At 34.5% G+C, this 24,982-nt stretch overlaps 5 protein-coding genes and 1 long non-coding RNA gene across 9 annotated transcripts; 3 read left to right on the top strand and 3 right to left on the bottom strand.

Annotated features, from left to right (window-relative positions):
- On the top strand, positions 1-5,687 carry LOC125217724 (protein DOWNY MILDEW RESISTANCE 6-like). The gene is made up of 4 exons (XM_048119248.1): positions 1-245; positions 892-1,139; positions 4,203-4,527; positions 5,230-5,687. Exons 1-4 carry the CDS (start codon positions 45-47, stop codon positions 5,476-5,478), a joined length of 1,023 nt encoding a protein of 340 aa, XP_047975205.1. The 5' UTR covers positions 1-44; the 3' UTR covers positions 5,479-5,687.
- A 44-nt stretch (positions 5,688-5,731) lies between these two features.
- LOC125217723 (caffeic acid 3-O-methyltransferase 2) lies at positions 5,732-9,245 on the bottom strand. Its single transcript, XM_048119247.1, has 4 exons — positions 8,783-9,245; positions 6,847-7,157; positions 6,701-6,765; positions 5,732-6,241 (listed from the first exon to the last, which is right to left on the bottom strand). Exons 1-4 carry the CDS (start codon positions 9,196-9,198, stop codon positions 5,945-5,947), a joined length of 1,089 nt encoding a protein of 362 aa, XP_047975204.1. The 5' UTR covers positions 9,199-9,245; the 3' UTR covers positions 5,732-5,944.
- Positions 9,246-12,545: 3,300 nt separating this feature from the next.
- LOC125185432 lies at positions 12,546-13,701 on the top strand. The gene is made up of 3 exons (XR_007170134.1): positions 12,546-12,886; positions 13,289-13,364; positions 13,467-13,701. It is a non-coding gene; the product is annotated as an uncharacterized LOC125185432 (long non-coding RNA).
- Positions 13,702-14,367: 666 nt separating this feature from the next.
- Positions 14,368-16,447, top strand: LOC125222789 (nascent polypeptide-associated complex subunit alpha-like protein 2). Its single transcript, XM_048125596.1, has 4 exons — positions 14,368-14,500; positions 14,584-14,686; positions 15,769-15,887; positions 15,966-16,447. The coding sequence occupies exons 1-4, from the start codon at positions 14,453-14,455 to the stop codon at positions 16,311-16,313; spliced, it is 618 nt and encodes a 205-aa protein (XP_047981553.1). The 5' UTR covers positions 14,368-14,452; the 3' UTR covers positions 16,314-16,447.
- Positions 16,422-17,821, bottom strand: LOC125222788 (peroxidase 5-like). Its single transcript, XM_048125594.1, has 4 exons — positions 17,541-17,821; positions 17,239-17,430; positions 17,012-17,177; positions 16,422-16,896 (listed from the first exon to the last, which is right to left on the bottom strand). Exons 1-4 carry the CDS (start codon positions 17,751-17,753, stop codon positions 16,493-16,495), a joined length of 975 nt encoding a protein of 324 aa, XP_047981551.1. The 5' UTR covers positions 17,754-17,821; the 3' UTR covers positions 16,422-16,492.
- An 878-nt stretch (positions 17,822-18,699) lies between these two features.
- LOC125222683 lies at positions 18,700-23,131 on the bottom strand. 4 transcript variants are annotated; one of them, XM_048125433.1, is made up of 6 exons: positions 23,009-23,131; positions 22,280-22,810; positions 20,055-21,559; positions 19,800-19,967; positions 19,545-19,722; positions 18,700-19,471 (listed from the first exon to the last, which is right to left on the bottom strand). In XM_048125433.1, the coding sequence occupies exons 2-6, from the start codon at positions 22,806-22,808 to the stop codon at positions 18,912-18,914; spliced, it is 2,940 nt and encodes a 979-aa protein (XP_047981390.1). In that variant the 5' UTR covers positions 22,809-22,810; positions 23,009-23,131; the 3' UTR covers positions 18,700-18,911. The 4 variants fall into 4 exon arrangements, with proteins under 4 accessions (XP_047981390.1, XP_047981389.1, XP_047981391.1 ...); XM_048125432.1 differs by having other exon boundaries at positions 22,280-22,946; positions 23,009-23,103; XM_048125434.1 differs by having other exon boundaries at positions 20,055-21,076; positions 21,164-21,559; positions 22,280-23,080.
- Between the last annotated feature and the right edge of the window lie 1,851 nt (positions 23,132-24,982).

Below are 24,982 nucleotides of genomic sequence, written 5' to 3'. Positions count from 1 at the left end.
TATAAAACATAATAATATTACTAGTAATATATGTAAAAAACATAATGGAAAGTGTATTGCTAGTCTCAAACGGTATCCGGTGCTCGACCCTTCCGGCCAGCTACGTCCGGCCCGAGCCCGAAAGGCCCAAACTTTCGGAAGTTGCACACTTTTTCAATGCTCCCATCGTTGATTTGGGCTCTGCCGATCTCTCTCTCATGGCCCGACAAATCTCTCATGCTTGCCACCACTATGGCTTTTTTCAGGTCATTTTTTTATTGCTTTCTTCATTGTTCTAGATTTAGTGTTTTTGTTTTGTATGATAGGATTTGAGCCCGAAAAGAATACTCTCTTCGTCTCGTTTACGAAGAGGGAAAAAATAGTTGAATATGTAGAATATTGTTGATATGGCAGACTGAAAAAGGAAAGTTACGTCAAGATGTCGTGCTTGGTAGATGGTATTGGATTTCTTAGGAGTCGTGGTTTAGTGTGTTTGATTATAGAGAGAGAAGTAGTTGAATGTATGTGATGTCATTTGTTGGGACAAACAAAAATAAATAAAAGTGGGACATTTATTTTAGGATTTGAATCGTCAAAACTACTCTGTTCGTCTAGTTTCAAATGTCGTACTATTATACTTGATGGATGGTATTGGATTTTAGGAGATGAGGTCTAGTGTGTTTAACTGTATAGAACAAAGTAGTTCAATGTATGTGATATTTTTGTTGGAAACGACTAAAAAATGGAAAGTGGATCCTAAAAAAAATACTTCATTCGTCCAGGTTTACGTGTCTTAACAAGATTTTAGGGGTGGCAGTATGTTTTGATATTGTTACTTGGATATGCTAAAAATGGGAAAGTGATATGTCTGACATGATAAAATGTGTTTAATTTTGTGTGTGTGAAATGTAGGTGATAAACCATGGTGTGGCAATGGAGAGCATGGATAAAATGTTGGATGTGACAAGAGAGTTCTTCAATTTGCCTGTGGAAGAGAAAATGAAATTATACTCAAATGATCACACAAAAACCACAAGATTGAGCACTAGTTCTAATCTTCATAAAGAGAAGATTCATAATTGGAGGGATTATCTTAGGCTTCATTGCCACCCTTTGGACAAATTTGTCCATGAATGGCCAACAAACCCTACATCTTTCAAGTAACTCTCTCTCTCCATCTCTCTATATAGTACTTAGAAAAGAGTGTGTGTGTATATATATGATAAATATGCATGATAAAACACTTGCAATGATCTTTTTATGATAAAATGGGAATAGTTTTGTAGAATTAGGGTTTTTCGTTCGTAAAAAGAAGAACGCGTCACTCTAACTAAATGCTATATATACCCCTTCCGTTTGCTATGAATGTAAAAGATCATATAGTGCGAAAGAAAAATATAATTGATGTATTGTTAATGGAGAAAGGATAGTCTATTTTACTTAAAAATGAAGCGATTAATTTTTATAGATGATACAAATTAAAATGAAAACGAGATTATTAGACAGAGGAGATAAGTCTATATACTGTATATAAAAATGGAATTACTTACGTAAACATGAAGTTCATTTATACTCCTATGAGAATATGATCTCGATTTCTCAACCATGAGATAATGTTTGTAAATTCAATATTTAATAAATTGAAGAAGCAAGTTGTTAAAAGAATTGATGGACCATGTTCCTTTTCGAGAAAGTAGGAAGTATTCTCACGTGGAATGCTAGAATTGCCTTTGCTATGTTCAATGAATATATTATATAATTATCCTTAAATTCAAAACAGAGATATGATGAAATGATGTACACATAAATTTATAGTACCTTAAAACTCTTATAATGCCTTTAATATTTTATTCTCATTATATCAAATTATTTATACACAAATCACACCTTACCACACACCTATAATTTATAACTAAATAGCACTATATTCTTACATGAAATATTAGCCAATTTTTTACTTATCCAAACACTTACTACTGCCTAAGTATTTATTAAAATTGGTAAAATATTAAAAGAGTTAAGTGGAATTGATGGAATATACAAATTATTTTTTTTTTGTAAACGAACCCTTTTTAAATGTATGTAAATTTATATATTGTGTAACCAGTTTGAAAAATAAGACAGAGAAACATAACTATAATTCATTCGTCCTATTTAAATCGGCCAAAAGAGATAAAATTGGTCTATTGTAATTCGATTTAGGAAAAAGATTTAAAATTAAATATTAAGAAGAAACAACGCTATTTATATTAAAAATTATTAATTTTTGGAATAATTGAAGTTAGTATTTTGTTTTATGACGTTTATCGCTGACGTCATTTAATGACGCCAGCTAAGTAGGAATATTCTCTTACTGTCAGACACGTTATTTAAGTTTATGTCGAAAAACGCGTTTTGGCTTATGACGAGTACAACTATACTAATATTATTGGACCACGCAATGATGTATTGTTCTTTAATTGAGTGGTCGTTGCCCTTATTTTATTAGTGATAGACGTTTGAAATTAATTAATCAAAACGTAAATGGTTGAATTTAGTATTGCTTGTGTGGATCTTGATCAGCACCTTCTAGATTACGGCTACTAATTTTTTGTTTTTAAAATCGGTTTATAAACACTAATTAATTTATAATAGATTAATACTACTTCTTTAATTTTCGGCAATAGTTTAGGAAATCTTCAACTTTTTAAATTAAATTACTTCGGACATAAAAATATGGAGTAATTTGTTTAGTTGAATAATTATCTTTGCATTTATAATCGATAGGAATTCATGAGTTTCATCTTAAGGTCAATTCATAATAAAAATGGTCTATTAGATTTATATATTAGTTTTAGTTGCTTATAGAACCTTGGGAATTCTATTAATACTACTTTTGGATAGTTATATGTTACTATTTTTTAGTTTTAATTATGAGCATCCTCTCGCAATTCTATCAAGATGAATCTTGGAGGGTCGGATTTTTTTTTCCTTTTTAATTATCCCTTCAAGGTGAGTCTTGGAGGGGTTAGACTTTCGTCTGATCGTTTGGACGACTTGCCTAATTTTTTTTCAATCGGTTGGACCATTATCCTAGATTTTAGCCCCCGTATATTGCAGAGTTAGTCATTTTTTTCGGTTTCAGCCTAAATATACTGTTGGGTCAGTTAATAAGAGTCTTATTTCACTTTTATTTTAAATAGTAACTAGGCCTAATATTTCACTAACTTATATCAGTCATATTTTATTATAAAATTAATATAAATAGTTTATTCAATCTATTTATTTTATACTTATAAAATTAATATAAATAGTTTATTCAATCTATTTATTTTATACTTATTAAAGTTTGTGTTCAAATTATATAGGACTCTTTATAGAATAGAGGAAGTATATGTTAGCATTGCCTCGAAGTTTAATTTATTGTGCTGAATTTTGATTCATTGAATAAAGAAAAGCGATCAAATTTGATTCTTTTAGAACTCTCCTTTCCTTTTTATACTAACAAATGAACTTTTATTTCAACAAAAAGGGCTTGACTTTAACAGTGAGAGCGACGTAACACTAGAAAAAGATAAGGAATATCTGAAGATTCATCTTTTAATTTGTAAGCATAATTATGTTTTAAAAGACGTTTTAAAAGACTCTACGCACCACTAATAATTTTTGTATAGTTGGATAATAGAAGGAGATTTTTTTGTAAAATTAAAATACAAATTAATCTCAATATACATAAATTTAATAAATCTCTAAAAGTTCTAGTTTTATTATATATTTCATATTTTATATTTAATATTAACATTAAGACAAGCTGAAAAAAGCAAAACACGCTCTTCTACGTCTGTATCATGCAAAAGCATGAGGATTATGGCCGAGATGTAATCACCCATTAATTTTTTTAATTCTCAATACAAAAATAATTTGAATATTTTCTTGCTGGCTTCTACTATATGTAGAATTTGAATATATTTCATTCCGATTTTTAATTATGTATTTTGATTTTAATTGTTTAATGAAACTACTAATTACTATTATTTTATTCATAAATATTAACCAAGAAAAAAGAAAGAAGATATATAAATAAAATTAAATGTTTATGATATACTCCACTTAGTAAGTGATTTTGTTTTGAATCAGTTTGGCCAAATAATTTTACATATAATAGTATTTGATTCCTTCTTCACTCTTATTCACAACACATTAAAAAGTTTCAAACTATCGAAAATTATTTTTTGTATACATAGGGAAATAGTGAGCAATTATAGCAAGGAAGTGAGACAATTGGGCTTGAGACTACAAGAAGTAATTTCTCAGAGTTTGGGCCTTGAAAAAGGCTATATAAATAGTAGCTTGGGCGAAGCGGGCCAGCATATGGCAATAAACTATTACCCACCGTGTCCGGAGCCCGAACTCACGTTCGGGCTCCCGGCTCATACCGATCCCAACACTCTCACAATCCTTCTTCAAGACACGCAGGTTTCAGGCCTTCAATTGCTCAACGATGGACAATGGTTGTCCGTCAAGCCCGTTCCGAATGCTTTTGTTGTCAACATCGGTGACCAACTTCAGGTTCGAACCATCTATTTTACTATTTTTCACTTTATTTTCTCTCTCTAGTTAATTCATAAAACAAACACTTTATAAAATTTTTATGAACATAGATGTCATTTAGCCCACATTTAGCGTTAATGGTTTCATGCATTTTGTTGAATTTTATTATCTTGCAATAGTTATTGATATCATTAATTTGACAAATTGCGTTACAATCAGAGCTTGAATTTTTAATTTATTCAAAATGATCTATCTTTGATTTTGAGTGATTGTAAATTAACGACTACAATAATAACATTTGAGGTAGTAGAAACAAAATAAATATAAAATTCAACATATTAAAATCAAAATATAAATAGAGAAAATAAATAAAGCGAGCTTTGATTTCACGGGTGAAGCTTAGATATTGAATAAAATTATGTGTGTTGGCTCAGTAGGGAAGTGGTTAATATCCAAAGTCAAAATCTTCATATATAATTTCACCTTTAAAGAATTATTATGTTTATTTATCCATTTAAAAAATAAGCCCAATACCGTTGTATGGTCTCAAAGCCCAATAAAAGTGTGCGTTTACAAATTGGGCGCCCATACTTTTATTCTTGCTTTAATTTCCACTAATCTATTTTAAATAAAGCTCTAAAAGTACTAAAATTATTTATTTGTTTTGATTTTATTATCAAAAGTGGAGTGTAAATTGTGATATTCTCTATTTAAATGCAGGCGTTGAGCAACTCAAAATACAAAAGCACGTGGCACAGAGCGGTAGTGAACTCGGAGAGAGCAAGAATTTCAATAGCGACATTCTTGTGCCCGAGTAACCGGGCTGTGATCAAAGCTCCGGCACAGCTGATTGAGGACCAATCACAGCCCATTTACAGAGACTACACTTATGCTGAATATTTTGACAAATTCTGGAGTAGAAACCTTGACCAAGGCCATTGCTTGGATCTTTTCAAGAATATCGGCTAGACAATGATTTATGTCCTAAAATCTATATTTAAGCTACACAACTATTATCATAAATGTAAGTCTACTATCCTTATTCCAATAATGTTTCTTGGAACAAACCCTTCCAAGATAAGCTTATGTGAAAATGTCACACTATGAATATTTATATGTGGACAGTAGTATGTATGAGGTTGGTATAGTGGTGGCGTGGTAATTTCTGATGCCTGTGACACGATCTTTAAATTTAAATTCATTTATACTGTAAAAAGGCATGGAAATTAAGAATGCTTTATTTATTGAGCATAGGGGAATACAAACTCATATAAGCAGCGCATAGTTCCATCATCTTTTGGAGGGTATTCTAGTAATTTCAACTGCACACCCTTCACCAAAAGGCATAAAAATCACACACAGAAAAACTCAACTCAACTAAACCACACCCCCAAAGTAAACTTGTCACCACACTTGTATCATTTTTTTTTCTGATTTATTTAAGCAACTCCATAATCCAAGAATTGTAGGCACAACAAGCCTTGTTGAAGTGGTTGAAGCCAGCAGCTTTGGCCAAGATGTGAAATTCCTTTTCTGTCCTTTCCTTGCCACCTGGGTTGTGGGCCAGCATGATGACGTCAATGTGGACAACATTCTTGGTGGCAAGGCCAGTGTCTGGTGCCTCTGGCAAAACACACTCTGCCAAAATTACCTTCCCATTTTGTGGCAATGCATCATAGCAATTCTTCAAGAATTTCACACAGTGCTCATCACTCCAGTCATGGCAGATCCACTGTAATAATTAAACAAAAAAGAGCCAAATATGAGTCTTTTTTCAGTAGTTTTTAATATAACATAAGAACGTTCAAACTAGTACTAAAGATGGTGAGTAAGAGTTGAACAGAGCAATCGGCAAAGCTATGTCTCAAAATACAAAAGCCAAGGCAAAAATCGGAGAAACATACTCGTTTTTTTGGGTATTTGCATGTAAGTTGTTAAATTTTCGTCAAATTCTTATTTTGCTTAATATTTTGCTATCAATCAAGGTTACTACCATACAATATTTCGTTGTCTAAAATGTGATGCTAGTTTGATTGGTGTCTAATAACGTCACGTAAAAAAGTAATCAAGTTACATCAGCGCCGAAATCTTGAAACAAATCAATAGTTTAGGAATTTATATGTAAATTTCCATTTTCATTTATGTGTGATAATGAGAGGGAGGAGGGGTGTTTTGGTAACTTAAGGTTTACCTTCATGAAGATGGCATCCCCTTTAGGCACACTCACAAACATGTCCCCACCCACATGCTCTACACCTACACAAACACAACACACACATTTCTATTTAAAATCCACAATCCAAAATTACTAATAGAAACACAAATTAAATCACATACCTGGATAAGATGGGGCATCTTCAATAACATGGGGCAAATCAAAATTAATGCCCTTAATAGAAGGATATTTGGAAAGAATCATGTTGAGGGTGGCTCCAGTTCCTCCACCAACATCAACCACAGTCTTGACCCCATCAAAGCCATTGTAAGTTTCTAGAATCTTCTTCATTGTGATGGTGGAGTGGTTGGACATGCCTTGGTTGAAGATCTTGTTGAATCTTGAATCTGTACCATGGTACTCGAATGCAGTCATCCCGTAGGCTTTGTTGAAGGGAATGCCTCCGTCAAGAACGGCATCTTTTAGGTGGTACCTTTTGTCACACAAAAACAATTTTACTATAAGACCGTGGCCGTAGTCAATTGTTTCAACATGAGTTTTAAGAGATGTGCGTGGAAAATGTTTGTGAAATGTATGACCTATTAACTAAATATAGTAAAAATGAAACATTTAAAATATGTTATGTCGAACTTTTTAAAATCACAAAATACTAGTTGTATTAAGAATAACGGACAATACTATTAAGATTCTATTCCTCATTAAGAATCTTGAGGCATGTCAATTTTATGAGTCAAAATTTAGTGGTCTGACTATATCATCAAGTGTTATATACTACATTGTAGTTGGGTTTTGATCTATGAAAATTAAATTTAAATACAGAAACTCAGAATAAAATTATGCGTAGGACATTTTTAGGTCATAGTTAGTTTATTTTTTAGTAATGCTAACAAAGCATGACCTAAAATGATCTTGACATGACATTAAACTAAAATCTTATAATATGACCTAAAACTGCTTAATTATGACCTTCCGGTTAATTATTGACCATTAGATCATCTAATCCAAGACCTAGATTTGAACTACATTTATGGATTAAAATGCCTTCTTGTTTTGATCATTAATTATAATTATAATTGTAATTGATTGAACACATTACCTAGCAACGTGTACAAACTAGTATTGAATTTTCAGTACTAAGTTTTTATATCGATAAGAATTTTTCGCAAAAAATAAGTTAGCAAAATAAAAAATAGTGCTCACCAAACCCATGAATATATTCATTTAAAGAAATGAAAATAATGATCAAATGTTGTACCCACCAATTGAAAACGACTAATTGTGATAAGATGTCTAAATAATTCAATTTAACTTATATCTCAAAATATTAGTTCTAATAATTATGACACATTTGGTGGCCCTCCTGTAGTAGGTAAAGGTAATAGAACCAGAATTTTGCACACTATTTTACGATAGAGAACGAAAACAGCCTAGGAGAGTTGGTCCCCATGTGAAGCTTATACTATAAGTTTAGTCAATTAATTGCTTTGCTTAAGATTACCATAACCTAATCATATACTCCACTACTATTTAAATCCATATAACCAATTAGATAGATATATACTTAACCGATTAATCAATTAGGGATGATTAATCGACCGATTTAACTATCAATAGATATATACTTAACCAATTAATTAATTAGGGATGGGTAATCGGTCCATTCAGTTAATAATTTGACAAAATTATCAGTTAATTCGCCAACTAAATTATCACCGCCTTCATTAGTAACCGGTATCGATACTTATTTCTAACACGTGACTTCAAGGTTACCATGGAAACACTCTAACCACTGAACCAACTCTTTTGACTTGGAAACTAATATTATTATTTATTTATATAAAATTCATTATTTTGTCAGTTATTTATTATAAGAGTAATCGATAGTTGAACTTCCCATACATAATCAATAATCAATAATCGTCAAATCGATAAATCACCCCTATACCTAAATTGCGAAATTATGTACTAACGTAATAAAATGAAAAATGATCAAAGGGCCCCCGTTTCAATAAAATATACTACTACGTAGCATTATTCTCCACCTCACAAAATTAGATCAAATTTCAAAATCGACATTTATTTTAAAAAAAAACTCACCAACTCTCCATAAGCACTTTATCTTGATTCATGAGCGCCAGCGGCGCCATGGAAACTCCGTCGTCGTTCTTGGTCAGGAACTTGCACACCGGCGCGAGCCCGTAGCGCCGCCCCACGGCGCCATCCTCGAGCGTCTCCAGGCGGCACTCGAGGACGGCGTAGCTCGCCAGGAGCCGGAGGATCCGGTCCAGCATCACCGGCGCGGCGGCGTTGGCGGCGGGGAGCTGCGCAGCGAGGTCGGCCGGGGAGATGAAGGCGCCGTCCCCGGCCCGCTTGATGAGCTCGAGGAGGTCGAGCTCGATCGCGGCCTTGAGCACCATCGGCAGCACCGAGGCGCTGGCCAGCTGCATGGCGAAGAGGAAATTCTCTTCCTCTTCGCCACGTGGATTCTTGGTCGTGGTTGAATTTGTAGCCATCTTTTGGGTTTTGATTTAGTGATGGAATGTGAAGTGAGAGTGGTGAGAAAAAGTAGGGTATATATGGAATTTGGAGTTTACCTAACTTTTGTAGTGGTTTGAGATAGAGTGAGTGGTTGGAAGAGTATGGCTCCCACCACCACCTTTCATCAATTTCCTTTTACCAACTTTCCCTTTTCTTCTAGTTGCTTCTTGGGATATCAACTAGGAAGTTCAACTCTTTCCATTAAAAAAGGTATACTATATTGTTGAAAAAATTAAGTCTCTCACAAATATTTTTAGTTTCAAAAGTTGTGAATTTTTTATTTGTTATTGTATCTGTTGTAACAATTAAAACGTTATACTATGTTGATGTTATTGTTGTTGAACTAATCAATGTCGTCTACTTATAAAGAACATAGTGCGTTTGGAGAAAATATCGACAATACATCATATGAATTTGATGAGATTTTTTTCTACGTATAATATTTGCAAAGGGATTAAAACTCGAAGATTTGATCTGTTGATTCTTAAAGGTGCGGGTTGAATATAATTTGACGAAACATTAATTAGTATGCTTTTTAAGATAATTTGCTCAATTTATAAAGATGATTTATTCAATTGATTCTTAAAATTGCATAATGAGCTATAGTTTAATTAGACTATGATTTTTATGATAGTTTTTCAATTTATATATATTACTCCTTGATCTACGCTCCATTTGCTTTTAGTGCACGTTCCTATTTTTATAATTATAAAATGAATTAATATGCTTACTTAAAAAAAATAGAATAAGACTTGCAGTCTTGCACTGGAGCGAAGAAAAATAGTAGTAATAAAATAAGACTTCTAATAGATTATATCGAATTAATAATAATATTCTACTTTTTTATTATTATTAATCTCCACAAAATAGGGCAAACTTTTTGATCTACTACATTGCACCTCCACATTTTCTCTTTGCAAGTGTATAAAGAGATTGACACGTGTCAGTCGCAAAAAGTGCATGAGATAAAATGAGATAAGTTTCTTAAACAAAGATAATGTATTTGTTATTGCTTTCTTTTTAAGGAAAACAATACGCATGTCCTATCATTAAGTTGATTCTATTACATCAACAGCCAATCCCAACTATCACTATATAACCACACGTAAATTCGAAATAGACCTACCACCTATGATACTAGTAGTACATAATTTTATTTTCGCACGCAATTCTATTAATAATTTCGATAAATCAACCACATTAATAATTAAAAAAATAAAGAAATATTACCAAAAATATCATGAAATGTGTAAAATTCTCGTCAAGTCCACAATTTTTAAATTTAGCAAGAAAATTTTGTAGTTTGGATTTATTTTAATTATTTCATGGTAAAAAATTATGATCATCTACACGTAATATACTCTGTGTTTATATTACTTTTTTAACTAAACGATCTTGTTTATTGTATGAATAAAGTACAAATGAATAAAATTGTTTAATTCATGGCAACATTAGGACTTTTTGACTAATATAAAATTTTACGCTTATTTATTACTACTATCGTTAAAAGGTTTAGCAATTTACATATAATTAACTTGATTTTTGATTTATAAAGGAACGATAATATGCTAATATATAAAAAAATAATCAAAATGCATATGGATGTTATTTTTGTATCGACGTTCACCCTATTTAATGCCTTGTGCTGACTCTTCCCATCGAAGAATTAGTCAATTCAAATTGAAATTCAAAAGCGAACCAAATGAATTAAAGTCATTTAATTTGTTACGTAGGAGTACATAATTTCCGGTTAGCTGAAAGGGTAAATTAACTAATTAATGGATAAAACACTAATATAAGATAAAGTAGTATAATTAGTTTATGTGACTTTTTAGTGTTGTTAATTGTCAGCAAATACAACTACTTTATACGTTTTTGCATATGTTTTCACACTATCATAATAACAAAGCTTTTTGTCTTTAATAATGTCGATTAGGATTTCATGAATTACAATTGGAGAAAAAAGTTAATAAATTAATTAGATTACCGTTCTTTATCTGTATTTATCAATTAATGTATTTTGAAGAATATTCTTGGGCCAAAAACGACGACTTACCAACTACCACCTAACAAAAGGGTGACTTTGATCAAAACATTTTTGGAATGATTCTTTCAATATTGGAATTAATTTACATATATAGGTTTTCCAGATTTAATATACTATGTATTTTTTATAAATCTAATTAATTTTCAAAATTTTACGTGATTAAAATATGTTTTGAGCTATAGTAGTGACAAGTTTTATTTAGTTCACTCTACAAAGCAAATCTACTTGAAAGATTGAAAATGTGATTAGTCCATTAGTAAACGTCACAAAATTTAACACCCCCTTGAAAAATCTTATCTTATTCATCCCTAATAAGCTAATATATATAGTGAGAACCGCCATCCAGCATCGCTGATCGATTCAGAAAACAAAATTTATAGGTTTGAAATTTTCCTTTCGGTGATATCATGTTTTCTGTAACGACTGACTAACTCTGCAATCTCGCCAGGCACGCAAGTTACCGAAATAGTTGTATTTTTTCTTATATTGATATTTTATTCATTAATTACTTCAAATATAACTACTTCAAAATTTTATTTTTTCTCATAACACCATATGTCCTTACACAAAACAAAACAATTCATTCATAATACGTCGAAGGGATATTGGCATCTAATATCACAAAATTTTCAAAAAATTGGGTTTTTCTCACGAACTTTAAATTGTCAAATAATATTTACGAACTTTACCCTAGGTTTGTTTTTCCCACAAATGAAAAAATTCCCACAAATAATATTATGATACGGATTTTTTTTCGTAATTTCTCGACAACAATTTTGAGAGTTTCAAGTTTTTCAATCTTTGAAAATAGTTTTTCTTGAAGCACACCGTCCAAAATTATTTTTCAATCTATAAAAATAACATGAATTTTTTGTATTCGTGGGAAAAAACAAACTCGAGGTAAAATTCATGATATTATTTGCCAGTTTAAAAATTCGTGGGAAATACTCAATTTTTTGAAAGTTGTGATATTAGATGTGAACATCCGTATGTTGAATAAGGACGAAAACAAAAAAAAAGTCAACAAGCTGGAATTGCATAGTGAGATTTAAATGATTACATTAATAAGTTTGGATTTGTTGTTAGAAACATCGTTCAACAATCCAAAAAGTAAATAGTAATACTACAGAGGCCCAGTTTGCAGTTCTCCACAAAGCCCATTTCCACAAGTAATGGGCTTTACATAAAATTTAAAATAATTACCGTTGCAAAATATAATTAAATATATAAAATAAAACTCAGTCTCAGTTTCAAATTTCGTGTCTTCATCTCCCACGCTCGCCTCAGATTTCCAGAATTTCAAATTCCAAAGATCTCTTCCAAATTTTCAACCAAGAAACAAAAATTCATCAAAAATCCGCTGCCAAGAAACGGAAAGTTAAGAAAACTCCGAAGAAGGCCGTGAAACGAAAATTGATTGAAATCAGCGATTCTTCCCCTTCTCTCTGAGATGGATATTTTGCGTGAAGAAGAAAGAAGAAATCGAGAAATTTGAGGAGCAGGAGGAGTGCTTCATCCTCGAATTCGATCCCTACAATAATTTGGATGCGATAAAATTTCCCAGCACTATTATTGGTGAGGAGGAGGAGTTGAGCTTTGTTGCTGAGAAGGGCCAGGTGATTTTCTATTTTCTTTTTGCTTTTTTTCAGTTATTTTTTTGTTGTTGATTGGAATTTGGAATATCTGCATTCTAGGTGTTTGATGCTGGGCTTGTTTTGAAAGATTTGAATTTCATTATTTGATTGCCAATGTTTTGTTTTAGGGAATTTAAGTTTGGCGTAACATTCTTGTGTTTGGAAGTTAGTAGAAGTCACTTAGTTTGGTTTAGGTGATAATTACTTCCTCTTTTTTGTTGAGTTTCCATCCCTTTCTTTATGCTTTGATCAAACTTGTTGCGCTTGGTTGAAGAATCCCTTCAAACAGTTTCTTTCAAACTTGTACTTTATACGATTCAATCATTCTTCCATTATGTTTTTGTTTTAGATTTGAGATATTCCTTCTTGGATGAATTCAAGCAGGTTGCCTGCACAGACTATCCACACCTGTGCGCGATTTCCCTTTAAAAACACGCCACACCACAAGCACTGCACACTGGTAAAAGTTGCCTTGTGTTTTCAGCCGCCTTTGTTGCTCCATTTCTAAATCTAAACCAACACTTGCTTCTTCTTCTTCTTGTTTTTATTTTGTAATTTGCAGTGCTACTGTTATGTGTGTGATGTATCTGCTCCGTGTACGAGGTGGACTGGAGCAGCCGCCCATTGTCATGCGTTCAACGATGAAGTTTGGGACAAGAATGTATAGTTAGCTAGCGTAGAAATGGTAGTGTTTTGTTTTTGTTGTTGTTTAGTTCGATGCTAAACTTTACTAGATGAAAGGGGTCTCGTTCGGGAGGTGATTTTGTTCATAAATATATGAAGCACCTTATCCACTACATCGTACTTAGTTCCGTGTTATCAAGTTTTTTTGGTAAAAGGAAGCGGCTAAAGCCGAAAACAAATCAACTAACGAATATAAGAAACACCTAATCTGTCATGGACCAACTAACCAATGAGCTCAAGCAAAATGTGACAAATAATTGACAGAAAAATTACTTATCTATGCACAAAAAAAATGCAAATAGTTACTATTCATACATTGTTCAAGAGTTTCCAAAATTGCATAAGAAATAGATAGAGAGTTTCCAAAATTGCATAAGAAAAGATGATGATGATGATGAGAAAGACTTAGATTTAAGTGACTAGATATAATGCAAAAGATCTTAATTAATGACTGAGACTTAATTTTTTAATCAGTTAATAATTACTAAATTTTTCACTTTAGTCGGTTATCGCAATTTAAATAGTCGATTATTATCGGTTGGACCATCAAACAATTATTGATCAACTGATAACGGCTAAGCAACCCTAATTGCCCTTGTTTGAGGGGCAATATCGATCGATACAACTCATTCTTTCACATCGAGGGATAATATATACTCCCTACATCCTACTTTAAGTGACTCGTTTTCATAAAAAATTTATGGAAAAAAATAATTAAAGTGAAGGTTAGTCCAAAGTGTTGGGCCGAAGCCCAAAAATGAACCCTAGATATCCAAAAACCCATTCGTTTATCTTTTCGACGTAAAGCAACTGAATCACTCATTTCACTCTTATCATCACTCTCTCTCTCACAGCTCCGACGCCATGCCTGGACCCGTCGTCGAAGAGATTGAAGCCGAGAAGAAGCTTCTGGTATACTCCATCTCTCAACTTTCGTTACTCAATTGTTGGTAGATTTATTTATTTCACTGAAATCAATAATCCTTTTGGTGAAGGATGAGCCATTGGTGGAGGACGTGAAGGAAGATGAGGATCATGATGATGATGATTTGGATGATTCCGACGATGAAGAGGATGACAAGGACGACGGAACGCTAGGTATCTCTCTTTCTCTATATTTGTCCGTGCGTGTGTGCGTTTTTTTTCAGCATTGTGTTTTTGTTATGTGAGCGTGTTGATTAACGAATATTATCGGTGTATTTGTTAGTTTTTTTTGAGATATGTAGGATCTCCGATTCTGTTGAGATTTGTGGATTTGCTTTACTATTTCTAGGGCTAAATTTTTTGTTCCGGTGATGGAAATTGTCGTTCGTTTAATCAGAACAATGTTCTGTTTCTGGATACATGTGTGAGATTATTGGATTTTTGTATTGCGTTTGGCCGGAATTCTGTATGAAGGTGGTGGTTCCTCCCTTCATTATTTATGAATTGTGACACTTATAAACGTCATTTATGAACATAATACAATTAATCTGATTTTCTGATCTGAATTTGTATGTTCCTTTGAAAATTTCTTCATTCAATTTATGCTAAGTTGAGATTTGTGGATTTGTTTTAGTACTATTTTTAGGGTGAAATGCTTAGTTTCAGTGATGGAAATTCTCTGGATACCTTCTTCTAATAAGTAGAAGGTGTAATGTGTGAGATTATTGGATTTTTGTAGTACGTTGCGATGGAATTCGGTGTTAAGGTTTTGGCTCTGCTGTTAATTTATGAATTGTGACATTTATAAATGTGATTTAGGAACATATTACGATTAATCTTATTTTCTGATATGATTTGTATGTTCCTTTGGAAATCTCTTTCATTCAGCTTATGCTAGGCGTTTTCGAGAAGCCAGATTACATGTCATATGAAATGGTTTTAATCAACATGTAGTAATTGTTAGGCACATTCGTAAGGTTACTAGATATCTGGTTCCATTGTTCTTGAGCTTGTAACCTAGTTTTGAAGATCTCACTTTGATAATGAGTATTCGTTGTTATATACTGTTGTAGCTGGAAACCAAGTTATTGATTTTCTTACTTATTCATTCTTATTAATATGAATGTTCTTTGATTATTCGTTGATGTTGTACTAGTGTTTTATTGAGTTTGTTACGATATTCCTTGAACTTTTCATTTGAAAACTTATTAGCTTTGTGTAAATAATTGTGTTGTTCAATGGTAAACTTGGAGCAGCTGGAACTGAAGGATCCAAGCAAAGCAGAAGTGAAAAAAAGAGCCGTAAGGCCATGCTGAAGCTCGGCATGAAGCCTGTTCTTGGTGTCAGCAGAGTCACAATTAAGAGAACTAAAAATGTAAACTTTCTGCTCAATTCTTCGTTACTCTCTTTACGCGTTATAGGTGCTTGTCTAATAAGTTTTGCATATATGCAGATATTGTTTTTCATCTCGAAACCTGATGTCTTCAAAAGCCCTAATTCTGAGACCTATGTCATCTTCGGTGAGGCCAAGATCGAGGATTTGAGCTCTCAGCTCCAGACCCAGGCTGCTGAACAGTTCAGGGCACCGGACATTCGCTCTGTGATGGGCAAGTCAGAACTGACTGCTGCACCTGAATCTGCACCTGAAGAAGAAGAGGGAGAGGTCGATGAGACGGGTGTCGAGCCTCGTGACATCGAACTGGTCATGACCCAAGCCGGGGTGTCGAGGACCAGGGCTGTCAATGCCCTCAAAACTCACAATGGAGACATTGTGAGTGCTATCATGGAGCTCACAACCTAGACATTTTTATTATCTTAATCTCTTCTATTTTTGCATCTTGTTATATATTTTGGAATCAATGCTACAATCTTAGTTTTATTAACGTCTTGATTCCCTGACAATATATGGTTGAAGTAACGAAAATTTAGCCCTCATATCTTTCCAAATTTTTAATTTATGTAAATGATATTCATCTTCTATTAATTTACCACTCTACAATCCTTGCGAATTTCACCAGCATTGCCAGTTAAAACTCCAATCTTTCCCATATTCACCATTGCTGAAGCAAATTTGCTTTTCCAAATGAATGGGTTTTGAGCATTTTGGAACACTTGAGCTCTCGTCCGTTGGTCCGTCAGCAGCGTTTGATCGGACGTGAACAGCCCTCTATTTGTCGCCACAGCTCTGTAGTACGCCACGTCAGCTGTGGCAGGGGTGGCCTCCATCGGCACCACCAGGCTCGCGTCTCCCCCCTGCGGGCACTGCTGCCTGAGCTGGCTCGCATACAGGGGATCCAGAGTCGGGTCTATGCTCGAGTTCACGTTGAAGTTGTAGAGCCGGTTGCTAAAAGACGTGCAGTGGGACCGCCCCAGCGTATGCGCCCCTGCACGGGTTGGTAAACAAACTCTCATCTCATGTTTCATTTTCAATATACATTTATGGGCCTCAATAATACAAACATGCTTTAAAAAAGTTACACTTGTGATAAGAGATTTTACCAGAAAGAGTGACCATTTCCTCTTGTGTTAACCCCTTGTCTGCAAATGCTTTAGTGAGTTGATCCACATTGAGTGATGGTGGTGGTAGGTTTCCGTTTGCCTCCTCCGATAAAGAAACTCTACCGTCTCGCCTCCCTGCAGGGACGTCGTACCCCAGTCCTCCGGCCTGACAACACAGACCGATGATACGGGAAATCAAAGTATGATACACGTGCAGAGTTTCTTACCATCTCAATGCTGTCCCGAGCTGCAAATGCGAGTATATCAGCACACGAGACTACCCCCGGGCACATGGCCTCGAGCCTAGCCTTGATGCTGTCAACGACCTCAAATCCCCGAAGGCTTGGATTATTCGCGGGTGAATCCTTCTCTGCCTTGGGTGAACCGATGGAGTCTAGCAGCACAGATCCATCACACCCCTGCACACAACAATGCTTGATGGAGTAGAGCTTTTCTTGGACTGAAAACCAATTTATTTTTAAAAAAAGGTTACTGTATTTTTTTTATGTAAACATAAAAATTCTCTTACCCTTACAAAACAGTCATGAAAATGCAACCTAACAAGGCCTGCAGCAACTCCATTGTCGTTGATGAACGCAGCTCGAACGCCTTGCTTCACGACGAACTCAGCAAAGCCACACGAGCGCTGATAGAACCCGACTTGAAGCTGAGTTGTCGCTGCCTCGACAATGTAGAGGCACAGGACTGCTGTGGTGAGAGTTTGGAGGAGCTTACAACTCATTGTGCCTATTGCTTTAGTTGATGTGTTCTTACATTGCAAGAGATGATTATATATAGACAAAAATTCGGTGCATTTGTCTTATTTTTCTATAATGGATGAAAAAGAAGTAAATATAGGCTTAGTTTGCTGTTGATGTTGTGTTATTTTTTTTAGGCGTTGTGACATTGATTTTATGTAAGTGATCAAATCGAATCCATTTATGTTTGACTTAGGTGCATGAGAATCCAAAGTTAGTGGTTGGGTTAGATAAATTTGTGACAATAATTTCGGAAAATGATGATTTTATATGCTGTTGTGGGAGTCAAGTGGGACTAATCTATGATTTCATTCCTCAAAATGGGGTCATGAAAAAGGCTAAACTAATAATGGTATTGTTAGTTTTTCGTTTCTGATAAATAGTTGGAAAAATCATGAATTTTGGTGAAATTCAATTCGTTCCATAATTTTAAAAATTATTTGTGAACAAAAATTAAGAGTTTTAATATTTTTAAATGTTTTCCATTAGTCTAATTTAAGTTAAACTGAATGTAAAGTGATAGTCGAAAAATTCTATAAGGATGGGACGGTAATTTATCATTTTTCTCAAATTACTTAGCAAATAACTCAACCATGTCATTGAATTGAAACACGTACCATGAAATCTACAATAAAGTAGTATATTACAATAAAGCTGTGGGACGAACCAAAATTCATGATTTTTTTTTTTACAATTTACAATTTTAATTACTTTAACAGCTAATCTAGTGCAAGGTTTTGACATTTATAACAGATACAAGAGTGATTTGAGGGGACTACAATAAATAAATGAATAAAAAAAACTGCTATTTCTTGCTCCTTGCAACAAGATCCATAAAGATTTCTTTTACATCATGTGTCATTTTCTTTGTATAATGTATATCACTAAATGCGGAAATGTAGCAGGTAAATAAGTACACTTGATAAAATCTTGATCTGTCAAATTCTTTCAAGATATACATAAAATCAAGAATTCAATATCCCAAGCATACAGAGACCAAATAAAACACTATATTCAAAGTCTAATTCGATCATCACAAATGTTTTTTCCCAATATACAAAATGTTGTGACAATCTCAAGAGGGACAAGTTTAGTACTCCATATATATATATATATGTATACATCAGTTAGCAACAAATTCACTAGTTTTTCAATGAAAAATCATCTTTCAGCACATGCTCCCACTCCGACGAAGACAAACTATCGCGCCACCCGGGCTTGTTCGTGCTGATCGTCTCCAGATGACTACTCGCTGCAATTTTCGTGACAGAGCCAGCAGCATGCTGAAAATACGAGTCGAACTTGCCACTGCCAGCGTCTCCCGACTGACCTCTGACAAGCGGCCAGAAATGTTTCTCGTCAGGGATCGCCCGTGGTGGGTTTTCCTTGTCCACACCTACTAGTTTCGAGCTCTCCTCTCGCGATTTCAGGATGTTGAATCTGGCCGTGATGGAATCTGCATGCTTGCAGTCGACTATCTCGGGCCGTTGCTGCTTCTCCTCTCGAGAATTCAAGATATTGAACCTGGCTAGAACTGAAGACTCGACAGAATTAAGATGTCCACTCGCGCCAGAAGCAGACGCCTCCAGCGACACAGGTTTAGGCAGTGTGTCGACACGAGGCTCGGGAGCCAGCACAGACATGATTACAGAATCGGGCGAAATGCAAAGCTCGGATACCATCTCTGCAACATCCTCGTCCTCTGATAACATTTATAGCAGTTATTAGGATTGTAGCAGATGAAAAGGCTCGTTCTAACACGGTGTAAATCTAACCTTTCGGAGCCTTGAGCTTGACGCCTGCCATCTGAGCCTTCATTCTCTCGAAACGAGCTTTATAACTGATGGAGCACAATTTAGCCTCCGCCTCTAGCCACAGATTCTTGAACAGAAGTGCTTGTGAGTGCATGTCCTCGTCTATCTCGAAATTCTGCTCGAGGACCTTCTTTATAGCCTGCAACAGCTTCTGAACTCTTAATCGTTTACCACAGTACTTGAAAATGATGGAATTGTTAAAAACATGGCACGCACCTTCGCCATATCATCGTCTCCGTTAATGTGAAAATCATCCCTCAAGGGCGAAACCATTGGTGATATTTCATCTTTCTTACCAGGATATGAAACTTCACATTTCGTACTGATCCCGGTGCAGGAATTTGAAACTTCACCTTTCATACGAAGGCCTCTTGTAATAATATCCTGACAGACAAAAAGGAAAATATTAGAGTTATATTTGATAAAAAAAAAATACGAAAAAATAGTTCATTTTTGCACGATTAGGCTTACTGCGCAACATGTCTCGCGAACGGAAGTTTCTCCAGAAAGATCTTTCAGCTCTGGTTTATTAGTTTCTACGACCTGTGCGAAGTTTTTACTCAAACAAGTACTAAGGTTGCTTATTGTGTGTTCAAGAATCTCCGTGTTTTCTTCCCCTAAAGGACATACGTCGCTTGAAATGTGAAACCGAAGCAACTCTGAGAGGCTATGCATCGACTTAACAATTGATGACACATCCAGTCTCGGACCTGGTACCGTACTGTTCTCAGTTGGATCTTCTTGAGAAGCGGGTGAGGCGAGAACCTTCTCTGCTGCAAGGACTGCCATGGAAGCACATTCAGAGACATCATTCCCCGTCATCCCAACACATCCTTCACCGAATAAATACTTAGTGTCAGAGACTTGGAAATCAAAAACACTCGTTAAGTCGTTCAGACGATTGCAATCCTTCGTAATACCGCCACTAAGCTCGGCTCCATTGCTCCTTGTCGCGGGAGGGATCCAAACTCTGTCTGTTACACAACCCAATAAAGTCTGCTCTGAAGTCGAGCAGATTGCCTCAAGAGCCTTCTCGAAACCAAGCTTCATGCCGTCTCTTCCACATTCATTTTCATTTCCCGTGTTGCAGTCAACTTTCTCAGAGAAAACTCGGTTAGAATCAATTGACTGGAGACTCAGATGCTCGCCATGACCAAATCCATATTGTTCGACCAAATTTACCTTGTCTCGATCACAGTTTCCAGATTCAATATCAAACACTGAAAAAGGAGAAGACGGTGCTCCTTTCCAACAGGGTGAATCTACCGCAGTGCTGTGATGGTCCATAAAATCCGAAGACTCCTCAGTCGAATCAACCGCTTGAATGTCATCACCAGTCTTTGAAAAACCACTCGAGACATTCACGTGGGCTAGTTGAGATCCTAACATAACCTCGGAATCAGTAGTATCCTTAGTATTCAGCGGCCTTGAAAGTTCTTTCACAGAAACTGAGGAAGCATTCCCTTGCTTGAAGAACTTGGAAGGACTCGTCTCTGGCTTCGAGAGATTGGAATAATCAGAATTCACAATGTGGACCCTAGCAGCATTATCGCTACCATCAGATTTACGAGAAGCATTACCTTGTCCCAAATCCAACTTGGAAGCTGGCGGTGGTCTAATGACCACTGTGGGCGACGATCTCCCAACTGAAACGCGACCATGACAGGGCGCATCGACAGGCCTGATGCATTTTTCATACGGGCTGGACGGGTTTTTATAGTCTGGAAAGTTCTTCTCCGTTGCACAGGACGCTAGAGGAGGATAAGGTTCAAGGTAGGGAGGACCTGACGTGACAAGTGTTTTACATGAATCGTAATGAAAGAAGCCGAATTGCTGCTCAAGGCGTGACTTGTCTTCCATGTATCCAGTGCTCGATGAGCCAGTATAGACTTCGCGGTCAGGCACCTGTCGAAGATTTTTATATAAAACGCTAGAATCTTCCTTGAATTGGTTCCGATTTTCACTGCCGCACCCACCTGAATTACAGAAAATTAATTTTAGACACAATATGATATTCCGTATAGCAAACTACTTCACAAGAATAAATCCATGAAAGATAAATAACAATGCAATTCTAAACTGATGCTCATGGCATAATAACTTATCTTTACCGATGTATTGTACCACATTGCATCATTGGCTATGAAAGATGAGATCAAATAAAAACCTCAAAACAAAATGGAATACCGGTTTAAAATGTCAGTCTTAGTTTCAACTCATCCTGATTCACATCATCTTTCAAAGCAAAACAAACTTAACTAATGCAAATCAAGATTTAAAGAAAAAAATATCAGAGAAAAAGACAAATTATGCTATCACTTTTAGCTTGTAAACTCTGAATTAAACATGCTTTCTTAGTATCGTTTATTAATAACAGTGTCAACCTTTGCAAGAAACGAAAAATGCAAGGTTTCAACGACCAATCACTGGACTAAGAGCTTGTAAACTCTGAACTTAAACAAGCTATCTTTTCTCAATATTACAGTATATCCAAATGTCAAGTTGTTCAACAGATTAGGTTCCTATGAAGTTGCTAAATGCCAGCTAATGGAATGTTGACTGAAACAGATAAACCTTCCCGATTTCAAGCATGGGATGTTTTCAGAAGAGACTCTAAATGATCTACGGGTAAAAGTCGAAACTTTTTAGCAACATCTACCACATTTTACATCGTAAAAGATAATAGAAAGGCATACCATGGTACAATTGATTTTCATAACCATGTGAGCCACCAACGAATAGCTTCTCCGGCAAGAATTTCCCATCAAATTCTGATCTTTTAGCCCGTTTCCCATCATCGAAGCCTAAACCGCCCACCCAACGAGGCCCATACTCCAAGTCAAACAAGCTCCGAGCATAATCATGCTGAGGTGCCACACTACGCCCCACATTGTAACGAGACCCCTCGTCCCCGCCCAAAACCCTATCCTCCCCAGTCAAGGACGTGACATACGGGGAGTAATACGGCTTCACATCACCACCATAACCAGAATTATGAACAGACACAGAGGCCGAAAACCGATAATCATCACTAATCATGTCATTAGAATCAGTTGCAGATAATTGGGGAAACGGCTCAGCACCATAATCGGAGTAATGCAGCAAAGGGTTTGAATTGGGATTAGGGTTTAATCGATCAACAGTAAAAGGAGGTGCAGAAGCAGATAGATTTGATGTGGATGAATTCCCCCCAACCCCATAGCCCATGGAGCTCAAGCCCATCATAACTGCTCAAAATCAATGCACTGATCGATCAAATCCCACCAAAAAAATCGCAACTTGAGTCACGAACAAATCAATGATCGCGACAAACATAACGAATCAAGCATCAATCAGCACAGGATTACGCGATTCTTGCAAAACCTAGTTACATGATTAGTGAGAAATTGGATACATTAACACAAAAAAAAGGAGGGAAATCATACCTGAAAGGAAGGAAAAGGTCGGCGACGTTTCTTCCTCTTGAGTTTTGACTGTGAAAACTCGACCTTTTATTCAAAAGCTTCCTAATTTTCGTTGAAATTGCATTCTTATTTGCGCACGTTTTTGTTTTTTTATATTCAAATATTTGGATTTTTTTATGAGCTAAAAGACAAAAAAGACTATTTGGTGTTGTAGAATTTGGGGAGAGTTATATTGTAGACTAATTTATATGTGATAAATTAATTTATAATCAGTAGTAGCAATTAGTTTCATGCTCTTCAAAAAAAATGAATATTAAGATTTGTAGCATATGTTAAAAACTAAAAAAAAAAACTGCAAAATAGAGTTATCTGCACAATTGTATGAACAAGAATACATTTAATATTCATGAAAATATTGAATACTACTCCTACAACTCTTCACCAATTTGTAATTAACTTTATGCTTAAATATTAACAAAAAATTCGCAAATGAATAAAATAAAATAGGCAAGCTTGAAAATGGAAAGAGTATGTTTGAAGTGATGAAAAACGTATGTAAAATTGGAAGACTGATAATAGAAATGAAAAAGGTATTTACATATAAAAAAGGATATCCGTCTTGGAAAAAATAGGAAAGGAAAATATAAAATCGACGAAGGAGAAAAAAAGAAGAAGAAATCAATTTTTAACTACACGAACTAATCATTCCTATTAAATTAGTATATTTTTTAAAGTAATTCATTAATACTAATATGGTATGTGTATTATGTTTATATCTATCATTCATTAAAATTTTAAATATATTCATTATCCATGTTTTAATTATACTTTATCATTTACTAAAGTTTGACACATTTATATAATACACGTACAATTATATTTTATAATAGTATGTTTTTAATTATATATACTTGTACATTATTTCATTCTGATCAGTAGTTAAACTGCCCCAGCTGATTAAATTATGAATTTATAGTTTAGTTTGCCAATTTGCTTACTAATTCAAGTTTTGAAATACTGATGAATATATAATTAATAGAAAATTAGAAATTCAGATACTATGAATTTCCACCAAAATCAAAAAAAGGAATTGAGACGTGTTGTGGGTCAGTACAATGATAATAAAAATGGGCCAATATATTTGATTCAAATTTAGAACCCCACATAGTATGATGAGACATTTTTATTAACGTGGAGATCAAATCGCCATATCATATATGAGTGGTTCTTGATCAAATCTGCATCCTTATATATCAATTATTATTTACATTATCATAATTTTAGATTCATTTATCAAATTTGGTACATATGGTAATTCAATTCCAAATCTTTTATTAGGTAAAAACAATATATGGAATAGTGTGTATTTGTGTGCAATATCCAATTTTATAATTATTTGAAATTTCAATTATCTACTTTTTCATATGAAATTTCATTTGTGGAATTGGAGGAATCGGAACTATAATTCAATTCTAAATCTAAATATTTTGTTGTACCAAATATTGAAATTGAAATTTAAAGCTCCATTCTATTTTTGCAAACTCAATTCCATGATACCGTATAAAGCTGCAAGAAATTTCACAATTCCTCGAGCGTAAAATATGTAGAAAATCTTTATTGGTAGCTTCTGATATTCCAATTTAATTATGTCCCTCAATCGTTTATATGATTCACAATTTCAGATTTTCCTTACTAAAATTGAGTATTATTTTGGTATGTGAATATTATTTTGGCATGTCATATATGTTGGATTTGATGTGTTGGATAACATTTGAACATGGTGTGTTGGTATGTAACAGATTAATTTATTTTCAACATTCAAAAAGTTCAATTTTGTATATAAGGTTTATGCATATTTATTGTTGAAAACTATTATGGAACAAGGAAGATTGCTGCTTGGATTAGATGTGTACATACAAAATGTGGTGACGTGGTTCATAAGAATAAGGAAGCTTCTAGATGAGAGTTAGTTAGTACCTTTGTTATGAGAAATAA

Source organism: Salvia hispanica, chromosome 4 (assembly GCF_023119035.1).
Source record: "Salvia hispanica cultivar TCC Black 2014 chromosome 4, UniMelb_Shisp_WGS_1.0, whole genome shotgun sequence".
Lineage (NCBI taxonomy): Eukaryota > Viridiplantae > Streptophyta > Magnoliopsida > Lamiales > Lamiaceae > Salvia > Salvia hispanica.
This window is presented reverse-complemented; position numbering and strand designations above follow the sequence as displayed.